The sequence below is a fragment of the Lissotriton helveticus genome, chromosome 3_1, assembly GCF_964261635.1.
Source record: "Lissotriton helveticus chromosome 3_1, aLisHel1.1, whole genome shotgun sequence".
Lineage (NCBI taxonomy): Eukaryota > Metazoa > Chordata > Amphibia > Caudata > Salamandridae > Lissotriton > Lissotriton helveticus.
In genome coordinates, this window is record NC_136061.1 from 31,762,911 (window position 1) to 31,785,535 (window position 22,625).

At 52.8% G+C, this 22,625-nt stretch overlaps 1 protein-coding gene across 3 annotated transcripts in view; it reads left to right on the top strand.

Annotated features, from left to right (window-relative positions):
• The window catches only part of ANKZF1 (ankyrin repeat and zinc finger peptidyl tRNA hydrolase 1), a 145,058-nt gene that overhangs the window by 102,952 nt on the left and 19,481 nt on the right, over window positions 1-22,625 (top strand). For all 3 annotated transcript variants that reach the window (XM_078679153.1, XM_078679152.1, XM_078679154.1), the window contains exon 14: window positions 6,158-6,325. In XM_078679153.1, the coding sequence (XP_078535279.1) occupies window positions 6,158-6,325 (168 nt within the window). The remainder of the gene's footprint in view (window positions 1-6,157; window positions 6,326-22,625) is intronic.

Sequence of the window (22,625 nt, forward strand, 5' to 3'; positions counted from 1 at the left end):
CCCTTGCTCCATATGGAGTGGACGCCTGCTGTTGACTTGCTGTTACAATATCTTGCTGTGGACAGGGACCCGGGATAGAGCCTAAAAGAAGTCTGTAGTCAGACGTTGGTTTGTATGCAGCCACATTTGCAGCCAGGGAGCCTCGGTCAGCGCTTCCTCTGCCGGTAGACGACGCCTGCTGATGGCGTGCGTTTGCCATATCTATCTATAAATGTAAGTTGAGCGCCTGTGGGGGTTGGGCGCAGCCTGGCTGGAGGCTAAGCTTGTGCTCAGTGGGGGGTTGGCTGCCTTTGGCTGGAATGAATGCACGGCCTGGCCTTTGCCCGTGGGCATGTGGGGGTTGAGTGCCCATAGCGAGGTTGGGGGCAGTGCATGGCTGGAGAGGCCTTTGGCTCCGCGCAGTGGGCCATGGCTGCCCGTGGGGGGTTGGGTACAGGCCTGGCCAGCGTCCAGGCCCTGCGAGTCAACCTCCCACTCCCCTCTGCACATGACCTTCGTCCGTGTGCAGCGGGTAAGTTACCTGAATATCGTAGGAAAGTAGGATCTTTCTGGCATAGATACCCCCAGTTTCTGGCTGGTGTCAGTGTGTTTTGAGTGTAGTTCACTTGAATCCTGCTAATTCGGACCCCAGTGGCAGTGCTCTCTCCTCTAAGTTTCTTGGTCAGTACTTTGTACACACCACAATTGGCATACTGGGGTACCACTGTAAGTCTCTAGTATATGGTACTGAGGTACCAGGGCATTGATACACTAGGGGTCTCCCATGGGCTGCTGCATGCATTGTGCCACCCATAGGAACCCATGCAAGCTGTGTTTGCAGAGCTGCCATTGCAGTCGGTGTGAAATGGTGCATGCACCTTTCACTCTTGATATAAAGTTTTCCTTCTATCCCAGTCACTGCACTTTACACCTACAAATCACCCCTAAGGTAGGCCCTTCAGTTCATATTAACATCATAGTAAGCGTGTTGACTTGATACAGATTAAAGAATAGTTTGGTTGGAACTGAATACCTGAATTTTGTCCACAGTCTACCAAAGGCCCAACTTCAGGAAAGTCTGAAACAAGCTTGTGAGTCAAACACAACATAATTAATATTTCGTCCAATTGTGCCCGAGATGTCAGGCCTTTATGAAAGAGGACCTTGTTAAGATTTGAGAGCCAATGCTGCAAGCAGGCATGGGTCATGACGTCATCCCGTTCAAATTATTCGAATTAAATTTGCCTTGTTGTCATTTTTCACACCTTATTACACATTCTAAAAAAAAGAATTGGGGCAATAAGAACTAATGGCCCATGTCTTTTTGTATAAAAAATATACAGTTGTTTATTTTTAGAACCAAGCAAGCCTGGTGCAGGTAAGCATTGAATACTTTTCAGTAATAAGTTACTGGCAGTGCTGGATACCTAGATTCAGCACTATTACATTTCCTGTGGACAGGTGAGTAAATGCGTTTTTGTTATTCGTGCAATTTTTAAAGAATATTTTCAGTTTTCAAAACTCCACACTTAGTTGTTTTTTTGGAAGGAAAATTGTCAATGTTATCCTATGGAGGAAAAACATGTTATCAGTTTGCAGGTAACTAAACGACTGTGGGATTTAAGGTTCTGGGGTTAGACTCAGGGGGTCTCCCAGGGTCAGTGATGCACTGGAATTGCACCATCAGCGGCACTCTGGCGGCTCGGTGCAGAGTTTTGAGGCCCAGTGTTATCCTATGGAGGATAGCCACCAACATTGCTGTCGGTGGCTGTGCAGAGGTGGCACACACAGGTCACATTCAGAGTGTTCACAGTCACACAGAGACCAATACTGTCCAGCTCTTCGGATACACTGCTGTCGGTGGATGTGCAGAGGTGGCACACACAGGGCACACTCTGGGCATTCAGACAGTCACACAGAGACTAATACTGTCCGGCTCTCTGGATACACTGCTGATGGGGTATTTCTCACCGTTAAACAATATCATAATGGAATTTTATTCAGTATTTATCAATAAGAGTAGTGCTGGACTGGAGGCACCGGTACGTCCTGGCTGTCTGACATGGTAAATTGATGATGCCTCGCGGCATCAATGTGTTCAATTGGAATCTACTGGAGCACGCCACAAGGCTGTGGGAGCAAAGCTCCTAGGGTTTAGCTCAGGGCAAGTTGGGGGCCAAAGTAGCACCAAAGGTGCACCCTCAGTGGCACTAGGGCGGCCGGGTGCAGAGTGCTATTTTGAGGTTGGGTGCCCTGTTGTTTCCAATGGAGAACCTCTGGGACAAAGAAACACTGCAGGCTCGGGGACAAGGATCTTCCAGGTGCGACCACCACTTCGAGGGATAAGTTGGGATGTTGAGGGTTGGTTAGGCACTGTTGTTTTGGGCACACAAGGCCGTGGGGTGTTGGGTGCAGGGGTGCCTTGTTATGTTGGATTTTCTTACCGGCTCTAGTCGAGGTAGGAGGGGTCCTCTGGATTGAGGCTGCAGGCCTCGTCTGAAGGCTTGAGGCAGGTCAGGGGTCACCGGATCTGGGGTCAGGATTGCCAAGGGGACCACCTTGTGGTATTTTTCCACTCTAGCTAGAGCCGGGTTTGGCGGGTGCAGAGTGAGCTGGCACCAGAAGCTGCAGTTTGAACAAGTCCTGTGTTCACAGGATATTCAGTCTTTGAAGTGAATGCAGGCAGGTCCTCCGGGGTTTTTGAGGTTTTCGCAGGAGCAGGTTTGAGGGGAGACATGCCTGTAGGGCTGGGGCCAAGTCAGTGGGCATCGCCCTCTTGTTAGCTCTGCACGGCTTTTCATCCTTCTTCTCTTCTTTTCTTGTGGTTTCTGGATCTGAGGAAGGATGGTTCAGGGTGCCCCTAAATAATACATTCAGGGGAGTTACCGGTATGTAAAGGCAGGGACCAATGGGTCCCTACCCTGGGGTGGGTACACCCCCTATTCTGCCACTCTCCAGTGGGAGAGGGGCAGGAGCTTGTCCCTGGTTGGTTGGGTCCCCCATCCTCAAGATGACGGGGACTCAAGGTTGTGCTTCACCTCGCCTCCCTCACCTTAGGGGTGGAGTTGGCAGAGGTGGGCACACCTCTCTTCCTCACTTGTTTTTCCCACCGGTTCTCCCACCCAAAATGGGGGCTAGAACCAGTGGGGACCAGTTGCTGAAAGCAGCAAATGGTCTGGAGAGGCTCACAAAGGCGGCATGGCTTTGAAGCTTCTCCTTCGTGAACCCTGCCCATCCTGGGGGAGGAGGCTTGGCACCTCATCCCAGGATGTGCATTGTTTCAGGCCCCCGAGAGCAGCAGCTCTCGACCCAGGGGTCCAAAAACATGTCTGGTGGTGGCAGCCTGCGCAGCCACTCAGTCAGGTCACTAGAGGTTGGTCGAGTTTCAGGGGGCATCTCTAAGATGCCCTCTGTTGTGCATTTTACATTAAGTCCCGCACTGGCATCAGTGTGGGTTAAATGTGATGAGAAGTTTAATATCAAACTTCCCAGTTTTCAGTGTAGCCATTATGGTGCTGTGGAGTTCGTAATGACAAACTCCCAACACCATATACTCTTAATGGCAGCACTGCACTTACAGTGCCCAGGAATGGACCGGGGTACAGGGCTCATGCACCTGTACCCTCACCACTGGCATAGGGCACCCAGCTAGCGGGGTGACTGATGTATGCCAGGGCAGTGGTTTGTGGGCATGGCATACAGGGATGTGTGCCATGTCGACTCTTCACTTTGTTCTGCACCAAGATACGCAACCTGCAAGGGCAGTGTGTGTGCGAGTGTCCGGGTACATGGCCTCTGAGGGTGGCACAATAAGTGCTGCAGCCCTTATGGGCCTTCTCTGGTCACAGTGCCCTGGGTACCTGTGGTACCATTTACCAGGGGCTGACATGATGCCGGAGATGCCAATTGGGTTTAGGCTTCAATGCAGTTTTAGGGAAGGAACATAGGCCCTGGGTGCCTGGTTAGCAGGAGCCCAGGGCCTATGTGGGGGCATGCCATGCAAGAAAGAGGGCACTTTCTCACACCGCCATCTTCCTCAATGAAATTGCAATTATAAGGCAAATACTGAAAATTGGTGTTGTAGCCCTCTGGACTGCGTAAGAAGGACGGTGCTTTCAGTATTGCAAACGTGTCTCATCACTACCGAAGGCGTCCCCCATACGGAACAAAGCAGGTGATGCACAGTGATGCACAGTGATGCAAACAGATCGTACACCCATTGTAAATGTCATGCTTTGACACCAAGGCCTAATCACAGCTAAATCTAACTTAATTTGACAAATAATGCATGCACATTTCACTGTTATTGTTTATTAAACAGAAAAAACACCCAACATTCACAAGCATTGTGTAAAAAAGTAAGAGCAACTTTACTGCTTCCATATCATTAAAATCAGGAGATGCTATAGAAGTGCACATGATTATCACGAGCTGCTTCTACCAGTGTGTATAGGTTTGCCAGTTTGGTCTGGAGCATTCAGGTGTGTGGTAACACACCTTGCCAAAGGTCAAAGGTGTCTGTGACGGTCTTAAGGGAGAATTGTTGCTGCTGTCAGTAGAAGAAGGACTCTGAAGCTGTTCCCTAAACATATGAGGCCATCATTCCACAATTAGAGATAATTTAGAGATGGAGACACTTCAAGTCAATCGCCAATCTACCTAGGAGTGGATGTCCTAGTGAATTCAGACCAAGATCAGACTGTTTGCTGCTTCTGAAGATCTTAAAAAAACACAAAGCGATATCTACCGGTCTCTGTCAATTAGGTGAACGTTATTGTTGATGATTCTAGGAAAAGACTCAACAGACGCGGCTTTCATTAAAGCTCAGGGAAAGAATCTCTCACCAAAAAACATTGCTTTTGGGCTTAGGTTTGCAAACCAGCTCCTGGATGAAACCCAACTTCTGGCCTCTTGCCAGATAAAACCCCAGTGGAGGTGCTTGGCTGTAATGCAGCACCTTTTGACGAAAAACAACATTTTGAATATGGTTATAAGAATCTCACATCAACCTCCGGCATAGTGGTGGAAGGATGATGCGTCTGGCCTGCTTTGCAGCTGTGGGATCTGAACTCCTCACAACAGCTGAGTCCAGCACATGCTAGAAGGAAGTTTGAGACCATTTGCCTACAGCAAAAGCTTAGCCGAAAGTGGATCATGCAATAGGACGCTGACCCAGAACACACCAGTCAATCTGACCCAGTTGAGCGGAGAAAGAATCACATTTGGAAAGGTCAAAGTGCAGAACCCAAAGAAAGCTGTGTATAAAGAAGTGCCCTCCAACGTCACTGAGCAGAAGCAGTTTTGTAAGGTGAGGTGAGCCACAAATCCTCCCATGTAATGGTCGAGTGTGATACAGTCTGTGTTTACTTCAAGGTTTTACTGCTACAGGGAGGTCCACCCGTTACTGAGCCAAGGGCTGCATTATTTCATAGGAGGCTTCAGGATGTGGGAAGATGTTTTGTCGCATAAATAATGACTGAGTGAATTTGTGCATCTTTTGTCATTCAAGGTTAGATATATCTACCTGGTGTGGGCCCGATGGAGGTCCGCTTATCTAGTATGCGCCCCCAAGGCTATTAAAAGGGTCTAATTTATTTTTCACTATATATTCATGTTACTAAAGAACCAAGAAAATAAATACGGGTTTTATCTTAAAACCATTGGCAAGAGAAAATAACAGTATCAAGAGCATTGTTTCACACTTGATCATTTCTGAAAGCCTCCCTCTCGACAACTATTTCTCCCTGTTCCTGATGTGGGGCATTAGAGGGTCAATGGTAAATGGGTGATTTCAGGTCTTAGATTAAATTGAGCTATAAGTTTGTCATCCAAAATCAAATTATAGAGTTCACACTTCAGTGGGGCTGGAAAGACTTCTATCCCCTTGGTTTCTCTTGATTCTCTAGTGTTCTCTGGATTTCCTCTCCTTCTTTGGGTATCTCTTTGCTACTTGCTACTAGTATCTCACCATTGCCTCACCTTTCTCACTTCTCTGACTCTCTCTGTCGCTTATTTCACTAACCATCTTCTTCTACCACCATTAACAGACTAGGCCTTCTTCTAGTCTCTGCTCCATCTTCATGTATCTTTAGCTCTCACTCTTCAGCCCTCTTTTTGTCTTCAGCTTTCGGGCTTCTTTTGGTAGTAAACATGTCTCTCCTCTACCACCTGTTTCAAGATCCCAGAACCCCTGACTGCGGAGCTCGAAGCCAAGAAGGAGGAGAAGAAACGGGCTCAGAAGCTGCTGAAGAAGCAGCGCGAGAAAGCAGAAAAGGAAGAGAAGAAACGAAAAGAGGACGAAGAGGCGGAAAAGAAGAGGTTTGCAGCCTTGAGTGACCGTGAAAAGGTGAGACTGCAGTTTATGTTGACTTATTTAAAATGTAAATTCCAAAATGAATTACAGCTTGGAGCTCACAGTGGATAAACTATGAGACTAAACTAGATCATAATTATACATTATTTAAGTATTGTAAAGGCTTCAACTTCTTTACTTATGCAGTTTAAAAAGGCCACACCAGTTACTTTGTAGAACCACTAACTTCTGACAACTAACACCTGAAAAGGAGAACCCAGTGGAGGAAGCATGGGCCTCAACGCGGAGCCCGCATGGGCCTTCAGGGCGGCCCAGAGTGACAGAGCTCTTTGAAGTGATTGGCTGCCAGGCACTCTGCCATCCAATCACAGTGCTCCCTAGTCTCCCGACTGATGCAGTCATAATTCTTCAAAACCAGCAAAAGGGGGTGGGGGTTAGGTGGGGGTGATGGTGGAGGTTTGCCACTAGGTGGAGTGCAACACTTTGAAACATAACGTGCCAAACATGTAGACCTCCTTCGGGGTGTCATTGTCTTCATAGACGCTGCAGTCTTGTCAACTCTGATATACAAATCTTTATGTCTGGGCACCAGATTATGACGTCTGACCATCCTGGAGGGAAGCCCTGGCACTAAAAGACTCCAATGATATCACATTTCTGTGTCCTAGCTGTAATCAGCAGTTGTATCTTCCGTTTGTGTCATATCTTCACAACTCTTCTCCAAGGTAACAAGCTTAGCTAACTTTATTGTTATGCCAGTGGCACTGTGGGCAGTAGGTGGAAGTGAACGCATGCAGATCTTAGCGTGACTAGGAAAGGATGTTGAGCCTCAGTCCACCTCAGTTAAGGCTTCCCCTCCTGCTGTCCTGCTCTGTGCTCCTGAATATCTATGGTTTCCTCCCTCCTTCAGCCTTCCTTGGAGTCTCAGCTATTCTGAAATATCTACTCTGTGTTCTTCCTCGAGTCTCCGTCTTCAGTATTCATAAGAGTATAGGCTTTCCCATCTCAAGTTTCACCTTGGTAATACACGGGGGCTTCTGGGACAGGCATCGTGGTGGGCTGCCGTCACATCCTCGCCTCCACATACTCTGCTGACACATCCTCGCCTCCACATACTCTGCCGACACATCCTCGCCTCCACATGCTCTGCTGACATATCTTCGCCTCCACATACTCTGCTGACACATCCTCGCCTCCAAATACTCTGCAGTCACATCCTCGCCTCCACATACTCTGCTGACACAGCCTCGCCTCTACATACTCTGCAGTCAGATCCTCGCCTCCACATACTCTGCTGACACAGCCTCGCCTCTACATACTCTGCTGACACATCCTCGTCTCCACATACTCTGCTGTCACATCCTCGCCTCCACATACTCTGCTGACACATCCTCGCCTCCACATACTCTGCTGACACATCCTTGCCTCCACATACTCTGCTCTCACATCCTCGCCTCCACATGCTCTGCTGTCACATCCTCGCCTCCACATACTCTCCTGTCACATCCTCGCCTCCACATACTCTGCTGTCACATCCTCGCCTCCACATACTCTGCTGTCACATCCTCGCCTCCACATACTCTCCTGTCACTCACATCCTCACCTCCACATGCTCTGCTGTCACATCCTCGCCTCCACATACTCTGCTGTCACATCCTCGCCTTCACATGCTCTGCTGTCTCATCCTCGCCTCCACATGCTCTGCTGTCACATCCTCGCCTCCACATACTCTCCTGTCACATCCTCGCCTCCACATACTCTGCTGTCACATCCTCGCCTCCACATACTCTCCTGTCACTCACATCCTCACCTCCACATGCTCTGCTGTCACATCCTCGCCTCCACATGCTCTGCTGTCACATCCTCGCCTTCACATGCTCTGCTGTCTCATCCTCGCCTCCACATGCTCTGCTGTCACATCCTCGCCTCCACATGCTCTGCTGTCACATCCTCGCCTCCACATGCTCTGCTGTCACATCCTCGCATCCACATGCTCTGCTGTCTCATCCTCGCCTCCACATACTCTGCTGTCACATCCTCGCCCCCACATACTCTGCTGTCACATCCTCGCCTTCACATACTCTGCTGTCACATCCTCGCCTCCACATACTCTGCTGTCACATCCTCGCCTCCACATACTCTGCTGTCACATCCTCGCCTCCACATACTCTGCTACAACACATCCTCGCCTCCACATACTCTGCTGACACATCCTCACCTCCACATACTCTGCTGTCACATCTTCGCCTCCACATACTCTGCTGACATTTCCTCGCCTCTACATACTCTGCTGACACATCCTTGCCTCTACATACTCTGCAGTCACATCCTCGCCTCTACATACTCTGCTGACACGTCCTCACCTCCACATACTCTGCTGTCACGTCCTCGCCTCCACATGCTCTGCTGTCACATCCTCGCCTCCACATACTCTGCTGTCACATCCTCGCCTCCACATACTCTGCTGTCACATCCTCGCCTCCACATACTCTGCTGTCACATCCTCGCCTCCAAATGCTCTGATGTCGCATCCTCGCCTCCACATACTCTGCTGTCACATCCTCTCCCCCACATACTCTGCTGTCCCATCCTCGCCTCCACATACTCTGCTGTCACATCCTCGCCTTCACATACTCTGCTGTCACATCCTCGCCTCCACATGCTCTGCTGTCGCATCCTTGCCTCCACATGCTCTGCTGTCGCATCCTCTCCTCAACATACTCTGCTGTCACATCCTCTCCCCCACATACTCTGCTGTCACATCCTCGCCTTCATATACTCTGCTTTGACATCCTCACCTCCACATACTCTGCTGTCACATCCTCGCCTTCACATACTCTGCTGTCACATCCTCGCCTTCACATACTCTGCTGTCACATCCCCGCCTCCACATACTCTCCTGTCACATCCTCACCTCCACATGCTCTGCTGTCACATCCTCACCTCCACATACTCTGCTGTCACATCCTCGCCTCCGCATACTCTATTTTCACATCCTCGCCTCCACATACTCTGCTGTCACATCCTCGCCTCCACATACTCTGCTGTCACATCTTCGCCTTCACATACTCTGCTGTCACATCCTCGCCTCCGCATACTCTGCTGTCACATCCTCGCCTCCGCATACTCTGCTGTCACATCCACACCTCCACATACTCTGCTGTCACATCCTTGCCTTCACATACTCTGCTGTCACATCCTCGCCTCCACATACTCTGCTGTCACATCCTCGCCTCCACATACTCTGCTGTCACATCCTCGCCTCCACATACTCTGCTGTCACATCCTCGCCTCCACATACTCTGCTACAACACATCCTCGCCTCCAAATACTCTGCTAACACATCCTCGCCTCCACACCTCCACATACTCTGCAGTCACATCCTCGCCTCCACATACTCTGCTGTCACATCCTCACCTCCACATACTCTGCTGTCACATCCTCGCCTCCACATGCTCTGCTGTCACATCCTCGCCTCCACATGCTCTGCTGTCACATCCTCGCCTCCACATGCTCTGCTGTCACATCCTCGCCTCCACATGCTCTGATGTCGCATCCTCGCCTCCACATGCTCTGATGTCGCATCCTCGCCTCCACATACTCTGCTGTCACATCCTCGCCTCCACATACTCTGCTGTCACATCCTCGCCTTCACATACTCTGCTGTCACATCCTCGCCTTCACATACTCTGCTGTTGCATCCTCGCCTCCACATACTCTGCTGTCACATCCTCGCCTCCACATACTCTGCTGTCACATCCACGCCTTCACATACTCTGCTGTCACATCCTCGCCTCCACATACTCTGCTGTCACATCCTCGCCTCCGCATACTCTGCTGTTGCATCCTCGCCTCCGCATGCTCTGCTGTCGCATCCTCGCCTCCACATACTCTGCTGTCACATCTTCGCCTTCACATACTCTGCTGTCACATCCTCGCCTCCGCATACTCTGCTAACACATCCTCGCCTCCACACCTCCACATACTCTGCAGTCACATCCTCGCCTCCACATACTCTGCTGTCACATCCTCACCTCCACATACTCTGCTGTCACATCCTCGCCTCCACATGCTCTGCTGTCACATCCTCGCCTCCACATGCTCTGCTGTCACATCCTCGCCTCCACATGCTCTGCTGTCACATCCTCGCCTCCACATGCTCTGATGTCGCATCCTCGCCTCCACATGCTCTGATGTCGCATCCTCGCCTCCACATACTCTGCTGTCACATCCTCGCCTCCACATACTCTGCTGTCACATCCTCGCCTTCACATACTCTGCTGTCACATCCTCGCCTTCACATACTCTGCTGTTGCATCCTCGCCTCCACATACTCTGCTGTCACATCCTCGCCTCCACATACTCTGCTGTCACATCCACGCCTTCACATACTCTGCTGTCACATCCTCGCCTCCACATACTCTGCTGTCACATCCTCGCCTCCGCATACTCTGCTGTTGCATCCTCGCCTCCGCATGCTCTGCTGTCGCATCCTCGCCTCCACATACTCTGCTGTCACATCTTCGCCTTCACATACTCTGCTGTCACATCCTCGCCTCCGCATACTCTGCTGTCACATCCTCGCCTCCGCATACTCTGCTGTCACATTCTCGCCTCCGCATACTCTGCTGTCACATCCACACCTCCACATACTCTGCTGTCACATCCTCGCCTTCACATACTTTGCTGTCACATCCTCGCCTCCACATACTCTGCTGTCACATCCTCGCCTCCACATACTCTGCTGTCACATCCTCGCCTCCACATACTCTGCTGTCACATCCTCGCCTCCACATGCTCTGCTGACACATCCTCGCCTCCACATGCTCTGCTGACACATCCTCGCCTCCACATACTCTGCTGACACATCCTCGCCTCCACATGCTCTGCTGTCACATCCTCGCCTCCACATACTCTCCTGTCACTCACATCCTCACCTCCACATGCTCTGCTGTCACATCCTCACCTCCACATACTCTCCTGTCACATCCTCGCCTCCACATACTCTGCTGTCACATCCTCGCCTTCACATGCTCTGCTGTCACATCCTCGCCTTCACATGCTCTGCTGTCTCATCCTCGCCTCCACATGCTCTGCTGTCACATCCTCGCCTCCACATGCTCTGCTGTCACATCCTCGCATCCACATGCTCTGCTGTCTCATCCTCGCCTCCACATACTCTGCTGTCACATCCTCGCCCCCACATACTCTGCTGTCACATCCTCGCCTTCACATACTCTGCTGTCACATCCTCGCCTCCAAATACTCTGCTGTCACATCCTCGCCTCCACATACTCTGCTGTCACATCCTCGCCTCCACATACTCTGCTACAACACATCCTCGCCTCCACATACTCTGCTGACACATCCTCGCCTCCACACCTCCACATACTCTGCTGTCACATCTTCGCCTCCACATACTCTGCTGACATTTCCTCGCCTCTACATACTCTGCTGTCACATCCACACCTCCACATACTCTGCTGTCACATCCTTGCCTTCACATACTCTGCTGTCACATCCTCGCCTCCACATACTCTGCTGTCACATCCTCGCCTCCACATACTCTGCTGTCACATCCTCGCCTCCACATACTCTGCTGTCACATCCTCGCCTCCACATACTCTGCTACAACACATCCTCGCCTCCACATACTCTGCTAACACATCCTCGCCTCCACACCTCCACATACTCTGCAGTCACATCCTCGCCTCCACATACTCTGCTGTCACATCCTCACCTCCACATACTCTGCTGTCACATCCTCGCCTCCACATGCTCTGCTGTCACATCCTCGCCTCCACATGCTCTGCTGTCACATCCTCGCCTCCACATGCTCTGCTGTCACATCCTCGCCTCCACATGCTCTGATGTCGCATCCTCGCCTCCACATGCTCTGATGTCGCATCCTCGCCTCCACATACTCTGCTGTCACATCCTCGCCTCCACATACTCTGCTGTCACATCCTCGCCTTCACATACTCTGCTGTCACATCCTCGCCTTCACATACTCTGCTGTTGCATCCTCGCCTCCACATACTCTGCTGTCACATCCTCGCCTCCACATACTCTGCTGTCACATCCACGCCTTCACATACTCTGCTGTCACATCCTCGCCTCCACATACTCTGCTGTCACATCCTCGCCTCCGCATACTCTGCTGTTGCATCCTCGCCTCCGCATGCTCTGCTGTCGCATCCTCGCCTCCACATACTCTGCTGTCACATCTTCGCCTTCACATACTCTGCTGTCACATCCTCGCCTCCGCATACTCTGCTGTCACATCCTCGCCTCCGCATACTCTGCTGTCACATTCTCGCCTCCGCATACTCTGCTGTCACATCCACACCTCCACATACTCTGCTGTCACATCCTCGCCTTCACATACTTTGCTGTCACATCCTCGCCTCCACATACTCTGCTGTCACATCCTCGCCTCCACATACTCTGCTGTCACATCCTCGCCTCCACATACTCTGCTGTCACATCCTCGCCTCCACATGCTCTGCTGACACATCCTCGCCTCCACATGCTCTGCTGACACATCCTCGCCTCCACATACTCTGCTGACACATCCTCGCCTCCACATGCTCTGCTGTCACATCCTCGCCTCCACATACTCTCCTGTCACTCACATCCTCACCTCCACATGCTCTGCTGTCACATCCTCACCTCCACATACTCTCCTGTCACATCCTCGCCTCCGCATACTCTGCTGTCACATCCTCGCCTCCGCATACTCTGCTGTCACATTCTCGCCTCCGCATACTCTGCTGTCACATCCACACCTCCACATACTCTGCTGTCACATCCACACCTCCACATACTCTGCTGTCACATCCTTGCCTTCACATACTCTGCTGTCACATCCTCGCCTCCACATACTCTGCTGTCACATCCTCGCCTCCACATACTCTGCTGTCACATCCTCGCCTCCACATACTCTGCTGTCACATCCTCGCCTCCACATACTCTGCTACAACACATCCTCGCCTCCACATACTCTGCTAACACATCCTCGCCTCCACACCTCCACATACTCTGCAGTCACATCCTCGCCTCCACATACTCTGCTGTCACATCCTCACCTCCACATACTCTGCTGTCACATCCTCGCCTCCACATGCTCTGCTGTCACATCCTCGCCTCCACATGCTCTGCTGTCACATCCTCGCCTCCACATGCTCTGCTGTCACATCCTCGCCTCCACATGCTCTGATGTCGCATCCTCGCCTCCACATGCTCTGATGTCGCATCCTCGCCTCCACATACTCTGCTGTCACATCCTCGCCTCCACATACTCTGCTGTCACATCCTCGCCTTCACATACTCTGCTGTCACATCCTCGCCTTCACATACTCTGCTGTTGCATCCTCGCCTCCACATACTCTGCTGTCACATCCTCGCCTCCACATACTCTGCTGTCACATCCACGCCTTCACATACTCTGCTGTCACATCCTCGCCTCCACATACTCTGCTGTCACATCCTCGCCTCCGCATACTCTGCTGTTGCATCCTCGCCTCCGCATGCTCTGCTGTCGCATCCTCGCCTCCACATACTCTGCTGTCACATCTTCGCCTTCACATACTCTGCTGTCACATCCTCGCCTCCGCATACTCTGCTGTCACATCCTCGCCTCCGCATACTCTGCTGTCACATTCTCGCCTCCGCATACTCTGCTGTCACATCCACACCTCCACATACTCTGCTGTCACATCCTCGCCTTCACATACTTTGCTGTCACATCCTCGCCTCCACATACTCTGCTGTCACATCCTCGCCTCCACATACTCTGCTGTCACATCCTCGCCTCCACATACTCTGCTGTCACATCCTCGCCTCCACATGCTCTGCTGACACATCCTCGCCTCCACATGCTCTGCTGACACATCCTCGCCTCCACATACTCTGCTGACACATCCTCGCCTCCACATGCTCTGCTGTCACATCCTCGCCTCCACATACTCTCCTGTCACTCACATCCTCACCTCCACATGCTCTGCTGTCACATCCTCACCTCCACATACTCTCCTGTCACATCCTCGCCTCCACATACTCTGCTGTCACATCCTCGCCTTCACATGCTCTGCTGTCTCATCCTCGCCTCCACATGCTCTGCTGTCACATCCTCGCCTCCACATGCTCTGCTGTCACATCCTCGCATCCACATGCTCTGCTGTCTCATCCTCGCCTCCACATACTCTGCTGTCACATCCTCGCCCCCACATACTCTGCTGTCACATCCACACCTCCACATACTCTGCTGTCACATCCTCGCCTTCACATACTCTGCTGTCACATCCTCGCCTCCACATACTCTGCTGTCACATCCTCGCCTCCACATACTCTGCTGTCACATCCTCGCCTCCACATACTCTGCTGTCACATCCTCGCCTCCACATGCTCTGCTGACACATCCTCGCCTCCACATGCTCTGCTGACACATCCTCGCCTCCACATACTCTGCTGACACATCCTCGCCTCCACATGCTCTGCTGTCACATCCTCGCCTCCACATACTCTCCTGTCACTCACATCCTCACCTCCACATGCTCTGCTGTCACATCCTCACCTCCACATACTCTCCTGTCACATCCTCGCCTCCACATACTCTGCTGTCACATCCTCGCCTTCACATGCTCTGCTGTCTCATCCTCGCCTCCACATGCTCTGCTGTCACATCCTCGCCTCCACATGCTCTGCTGTCACATCCTCGCATCCACATGCTCTGCTGTCACATCCTCGCCTCCACATGCTCTGCTGTCACATCCTCGCCTCCACATACTCTGCTGTCACATCCTCGCCCCCACATACTCTGCTGTCACATCCTCGCCTTCACATACTCTGCTGTCACATCCTCGCCTCCAAATACTCTGCTGTCACATCCTCGCCTCCACATACTCTGCTGTCACATCCTCGCCTCCACATACTCTGCTACAACACATCCTCGCCTCCACATACTCTGCTGACACATCCTCGCCTCCACACCTCCACATACTCTGCTGTCACATCTTCGCCTCCACATACTCTGCTGACATTTCCTCGCCTCTACATACTCTGCTGACACATCCTTGCCTCCACATACTCTGCAGTCACATCCTCGCCTCCACATACTCTGCTGACACATCCTTCCCTCCACATACTCTGCTGTCACGTCCTCGCCTCCACATGCTCTGCTGTCACATCCTCGCCTCCACATACTCTGCTGTCACATCCTCGCCTCCACATGCTCTGCTGACACATCCTCGCCTCCACATGCTCTGCTGACACATCCTCGCCTCCACATACTCTGCTGACACATCCTCGCCTCCACATGCTCTGCTGTCACATCCTCGCCTCCACATACTCTCCTGTCACTCACATCCTCACCTCCACATGCTCTGCTGTCACATCCTCACCTCCACATACTCTCCTGTCACATCCTCGCCTCCACATACTCTGCTGTCACATCCTCGCCTTCACATGCTCTGCTGTCTCATCCTCGCCTCCACATGCTCTGCTGTCACATCCTCGCCTCCACATGCTCTGCTGTCACATCCTCGCATCCACATGCTCTGCTGTCTCATCCTCGCCTCCACATACTCTGCTGTCACATCCTCGCCCCCACATACTCTGCTGTCACATCCTCGCCTTCACATACTCTGCTGTCACATCCTCGCCTCCAAATACTCTGCTGTCACATCCTCGCCTCCACATACTCTGCTGTCACATCCTCGCCTCCACATACTCTGCTACAACACATCCTCGCCTCCACATACTCTGCTGACACATCCTCTCCTCAACATACTCTGCTGTCACATCCTCTCCCCCACATACTCTGCTGTCACAGCCTCGCCTTCATATACTCTGCTTTGACATCCTCACCTCCACATACTCTGCTGTCACATCCTCGCCTTCACATACTCTGCTGTCACATCCTCGCCTTCACATACTCTGCTGTCACATCCCCGCCTCCACATACTCTCCTGTCACATCCTCGCCTCCACATGCTCTGCTGTCACATCCTCACCTCCACATACTCTGCTGTCACATCCTCGCCTCCGCATACTCTGCTGTCACATCCTCGCCTCCGCATACTCTGCTGTCACATCCTCGCCTCCGCATACTCTATTTTCACATCCTCGCCTCCACATACTCTGCTGTCACATCCACACCTCCACATACTCTGCTGTCACATCCTCGCCTTCACATACTCTGCTGTCACATTCTCGCCTCCACATACTCTGCTGTCACATCCTCGCCTCCACATACTCTGCTGTCACATCCTCGCCTCCACATACTCTGCTACAACACATCCTCGCCTCCACATACTCTGCTAACACATCCTCGCCTCCACACCTCCACATACTCTGCTGTCACATCTTAGCCTGCACATACTCTGCTGACATTTCCTCCCCTCTACATACTCTGCAGACACATCCTTACCTCCACATACTCTGCAGTCACATCCTCGCCTCCACATACTCTGCTGTCACATCCTCACCTCCACATACTCTGCTGTCACATCCTCGCCTCCACCTGTCACATCCTCGCCTCCACATGCTCTGCTGTCACATCCTTGCCTCCACATGCTCTGCTGTCGCATCCTCGCCTCCACATACTCTGCTGTCGCATCCTCGCCTCCGCATACTCTGCTGTCACATCCTCGCCTCCGCATACTCTGCTGTCACATCCTCGCCTCCGCATACTCTATTTTCACATCCTCGCCTCCACATACTCTGCTGTCACATCCTCACCTCCACATACTCTGCTGTCACATCCTCGCCTCCACCTGTCACATCCTCGCCTCCACATGCTCTGCTGTCACATCCTTGCCTCCACATGCTCTGCTGTCGCATCCTCGCCTCCACATACTCTGCTGTCGCATCCTCGCCTCCGCATACTCTGCTGTCACATCCTCGCCTCCGCATACTCTGCTGTCACATCCTCGCCTCCGCATACTCTTGTTGGAAATGGGTTCCCCGGCTGGCCAGGGCTTTCGCCAAAGTCAGTCAGAGACCACCACACCCAAGTCAGGGCAAGGGAGTTACACGCCAAGATAACCCCTACTCACCCTCTAGGTAACGTGGCGCGAGCAGCAAGGCTAAACTTGGAGGCGATGTAGGTTAAGTATTTGCGCACGCACCCCAGCAACAACAACTAAAGGCCCACCACAAAGGAAAACTCCACACAAGGTTATATAAAAATAGCCTTTGTATTATAATAAATAAACATCAGATAAAACACACATCTTGTTACACTGTGCCAACAGGCACGGGCGGAATTTACAAGGGATATTTGTACAGGACAGGGCCACTTGAACCACTGTCAAGGGTATCAACACTTTTAGCAGCAATACTTTCAGTAATAAAGCAATACTTTCAGTAATAGCACTTTAGCAATACCTTCAGTAATAAAGCAATACTTTCAGTAATAGCACTTCAGCAATACCTTCAGTAATAAAGCAATACTTTCAGTAATAAAGCAATACTTTCAGTAATAGCATACAACCAGTAATTACTGGTAACAGGGCCTCACTAGCACCACCTGTACTAGGGAGAAAACAACCACCTACACGTCACACTACCTGTAGGGGTGCAAAAGCAACACACATGATGTCGTAACATTCAGAGGTGTAAAAGGACAAAGAGAACACATGATGAATAATCTACCCATTCAGAGGTGTAAGCAAAACACATGATGCCGTAACATTCAGAGGTGTAAAGGCACATGACGCATAATCAATACATTCAGAGGTGCAGAACAAATACCAATTTCCCCAAACTCACCAGTCACCACCTGTGACTGTCCCGGTGTCCCAATGTCAGGGCCTAAACGTGGCAGTTGCCCACAAAGTGCTGGGCAACTGGAGCAGGGAAAGTTAGCGCAAAGTTGGAGCCTCTCTGGGCTCAAAGAACCACCACTGTGGCACTGGTGAGCCTCTCTTAGGCTCTCTCACCAGCAAGGGGGGCTGCTGAGCCTCTCAGGGCTCCAGCAACAGAAAGGTACAGCCTCGCTGGGCTGGGGGGTCCCTCGCTCTGGGGACCCAAAGCAATAATGCTGGCCAAGAGCCTCGCTGGGCTCTAACGCTACTGGTGCCCCCGGGGCACCTCGTGGCTCAACGGGAACGCTCCCACTGGTTGGAGCCTCTCTTAGGCTCGGGACGCGGTGCCGGCAATCGAGCCTCGCAAGGCTTGCCAACAGAAAATGCCCCCAGAGCCTCTCTCAGGCTCCAAACACGTGGGCGCGAGGTCGCGCTGCCGAGGGCGGCAGGGGGGGGCGGACACCGACAATGTGTCCCGGCGCCCCTCCCTCCAGAACGGCCACACTCACCGGCTGGTCTCCAGCGGAGGCGGGTCTCTCCCGCTGGTCCCGGGGCTCTCCTCTCCCCTCGGGGAGCCTCGGGGATCCGGCCGGTAGCTTCTCTCTTCCCGGCTCGGCAACGGAGGCGGGACTTCCGGTCGGCTTCTCCCGGGCCGCTCGGTGATTGGACGGACTCCCAATCACTTCCGGGTCGCCGCGGGCAGCGCGGCGGCTCGCTTCTTAGGCAGGCAGGCGGGCTCCCATGTGATCCGAGGAGTGGGCTCCCTCGTGGATCAACAAAAACGGGCAACACAAAGCGGCAATGAGCGGGGTGGCACCCGCGCCGCTAACTCGCCACACGGGGCAGTCAGATGCCGGGTGGGCACCGGCTGTGCACACCCAGCGCTAGCAGCGCTAGTAACGAAGGGCAGGCGCTTCCAAGCGCCTCCAGGACAGAATACAGCGCTCACAGCGCTATGGCCAAAATCAAGCGCTTTCAAGCGCTAGGCAGGCGATTTCAGCGCTCCCCAGCGCTGAAGGGCAGAGAGCAGCGCTCTCAGAGCTGCAGGCAAGGAGTCCTCAGTGCTCCCCAGCACTGGAGGACGGGACAAGGCTCCAGCAAGGGCTGGAGGCAGGCAGGGGGGGCAAGGCTGGGCCAGAGCCAGCACACTGGGTCTCCAGGCAGGGAGACACCCCAAGTGGCGGTCCTCCTGGCCCCAGCAGCAGCAACAGCTCCCTCTGGCAGGATCCAAAAGCAGAACATTTTCTAAGGGGACACAGCCCCTTCTTATAGTAACAAATCCTTTGTTTCAAGGTGCAGGGTGGGGGGAAAACCAGTTTCAGCTGGCTCTGGAGCACTCTTAATGGCCCAACCACCCATTTCATTCACTGGGGAGGCTAGGGTCGTTAGACACACCACAGGGGGGCGGAGCCAGCATTGTGTGGGGAAAACCCAGCCCATCCAGGACACAGGTACACTCCTCCCACACATCACTCATGCTAATCTCCCACTCACCACCGGGCAGACCCATCCAGACTTCCTGGAGCCTGGCATGCCAGCCAGCTCCAGCCAATCACTCTCCAGCACCCTCACAGCACACGCACATCAATGTCCAGAAGTAGCACTTCTCTTCTAGACACATACATGCCGCATATACCATCTCGCAGCATTCACTCTCACGAGTTTACACATACTAAACTCGAGCCTGCACTCCCCACGCATCAGGAACTACCAGGGACACACACATTCCCCATGCATTCCTATGGGAGGGCAGGCCAGCCATACTACACGCACGCACTTTCACTCTGGGACCCAGGGAAAAGTGCGCAGAGACCCAAAAATCACTGACACAGGGTCACACATAAGGCAAAAAGTTTAGGGGTGAACCTGCCCTGCGGGCCAAGTCCAACAACTCTATTTTCACATCCTCGCCTCCACATGCTCTGCTGTCGCATCCTCGCCTCCACATACTCTGCTGTCGCATCCTCGCCTCCGCATACTCTGCTGTCACATCCTCGCCTCCGCATACTCTGCTGTCACATCCTCGCCTCCGCATACTCTGCTGTCACATCCTCGCCTCCACCTGTCACATCCTCGCCTCCACATACTCTGCTGTCACATTCTCGCCTCCACATACTCTGCTGTCACATCCTCGCCTCCACATACTCTGCTGTCACATCCTCGCCTCCACATACTCTGCTGTCACATCCTCGCCTCCACATACTCTGCTACAACACATCCTCGCCTCCACATACTCTGCTAACACATCCTCGCCTCCACACCTCCACATATTCTGCTGTCACATCTTAGCCTGCACATACTCTGCTGACATTTCCTCGCCTCTACATACTCTGCAGACACACATCTTAGCCTGCACATACTCTGCTGACATTTCCTCGCCTCTACATACTCTGCAGACACATCCTTACCTCCACATACTCTGCAGTCACATCCTCGCCTCCACATACTCTGCTGTCACATCCTCACCTCCACATACTCTGCTGTCACATCCTCGCCTCCACATGCTCTGCTGTCACATCCTCGCCTCCACATGCTCTGCTGTCACATCCTCGCCTCCACATGCTCTGCTGTCACATCCTCGCCTCCACATGCTCTGATGTCGCATCCTCGCCTCCACATACTCTGCTGTCGCATCCTCGCCTCCACATACTCTGCTGTCGCATCCTCGCCTCCGCATACTCTGCTGTCACATCCTCGCCTCCGCATACTCTATTTTCACATCCTCGCCTCCACATACTCTGCTGTCACATCCTCGCCTCCACATACTCTGCTGTCACATCCTCACCTCCACATACTCTGCTGTCACATCCTCGCCTTCACATACTCTGCTGTCACATCCTCGCCTTCACATACTCTGCTGTCACATCCTCGCCTTCACATACTCTGCTGTTGCATCCTCGCCTCCACATACTCTGCTGTCACATCCTCGCCTCCACATACTCTGCTGTCACATCCACGCCTTCACATACTCTACTGTCACATCCTCGCCTCCACATACTCTGCTGTCACATCCTCGCCTCCACATACTCTGCTGTCGCATCCTCGCCTCCGCATGCTCTGCTGTCGCATCCTCGCCTCCACATACTCTGCTGTCACATCTTTGCCTTCACATACTCTGCTGTCACATCCTCGCCTCCGCATACTCTGCTGTCACATCCTCGCCTCCGCATACTCTGCTGTCACATCCTCGCCTCCGCATACTCTGCTGTCACATCCACACCTCCACATACTCTGCTGTCACATCCTCGCCTTCACATACTCTGCTGTCACATCCTCGCCTCCACATACTCTGCTGTCACATCCTCGCCTCCACATACTCTGCTGTCACATCCTCGCCTCCACATGCTCTGCTGACACATCCTCGCCTCCACATGCTCTGCTGACACATCCTCGCCTCCACATACTCTGCTGACACATCCTCGCCTCCACATGCTCTGCTGTCACATCCTCGCCTCCACATACTCTCCTGTCACTCACATCCTCACCTCCACATGCTCTGCTGTCACATCCTCACCTCCACATACTCTCCTGTCACATCCTCGCCTCCACATACTCTGCTGTCACATCCTCGCCTTCACATGCTCTGCTGTCTCATCCTCGCCTCCACATGCTCTGCTGTCACATCCTCGCCTCCACATGCTCTGCTGTCACATCCTTGCATCCACACGCTCTGCTGTCTCATCCTCGCCTCCACATACTCTGCTGTCACATCCTCGCCCCCACATACTCTGCTGTCACATCCTCGCCTTCACATACTCTGCTGTCACATCCTCGCCTCCAAATACTCTGCTGTCACATCCTCGCCTCCACATACTCTGCTGTCACATCCTCGCCTCCACATACTCTGCTACAACACATCCTCGCCTCCACATACTCTGCTGACACATCCTCGCCTCCACACCTCCACATACTCTGCTGTCACATCTTCGCCTCCACATACTCTGCTGACATTTCCTCGCCTCTACATACTCTGCTGACACATCCTTGCCTCCACATACTCTGCAGTCACATCCTCGCCTCCACATACTCTGCTGACACATCCTTCCCTCCACATACTCTGCTGTCACGTCCTCGCCTCCACATGCTCTGCTGTCACATCCTCGCCTCCACATACTCTGCTGTCACATCCTCGCCTCCACATACTCTGCTGTCACATCCTCGCCTCCACATGCTCTGATGTCGCATCCTCCCCTCCACATACTCTGCTGTCACATCCTCTCCCCCACATACTCTGCTGTCACATCCTCGCCTCCACATACTCTGCTGTCACATCCTCGCCTTCACATACTCTGCTGTCACATCCTCGCCTCCACATGCTCTACTGTCGCATCCTCGCCTCCACATGCTCTGCTGTAGCATCCTCTCCTCAACATACTCTGCTGTCACATCCTCTCCCCCACATACTCTGCTGTCACATCCTCGCCTTCATATACTCTGCTTTGACATCCTCACCTCCACATACTCTGCTGTCACATCCTCGCCTTCACATACTCTGCTGTCACATCCTCGCCTTCACATACTCTGCTG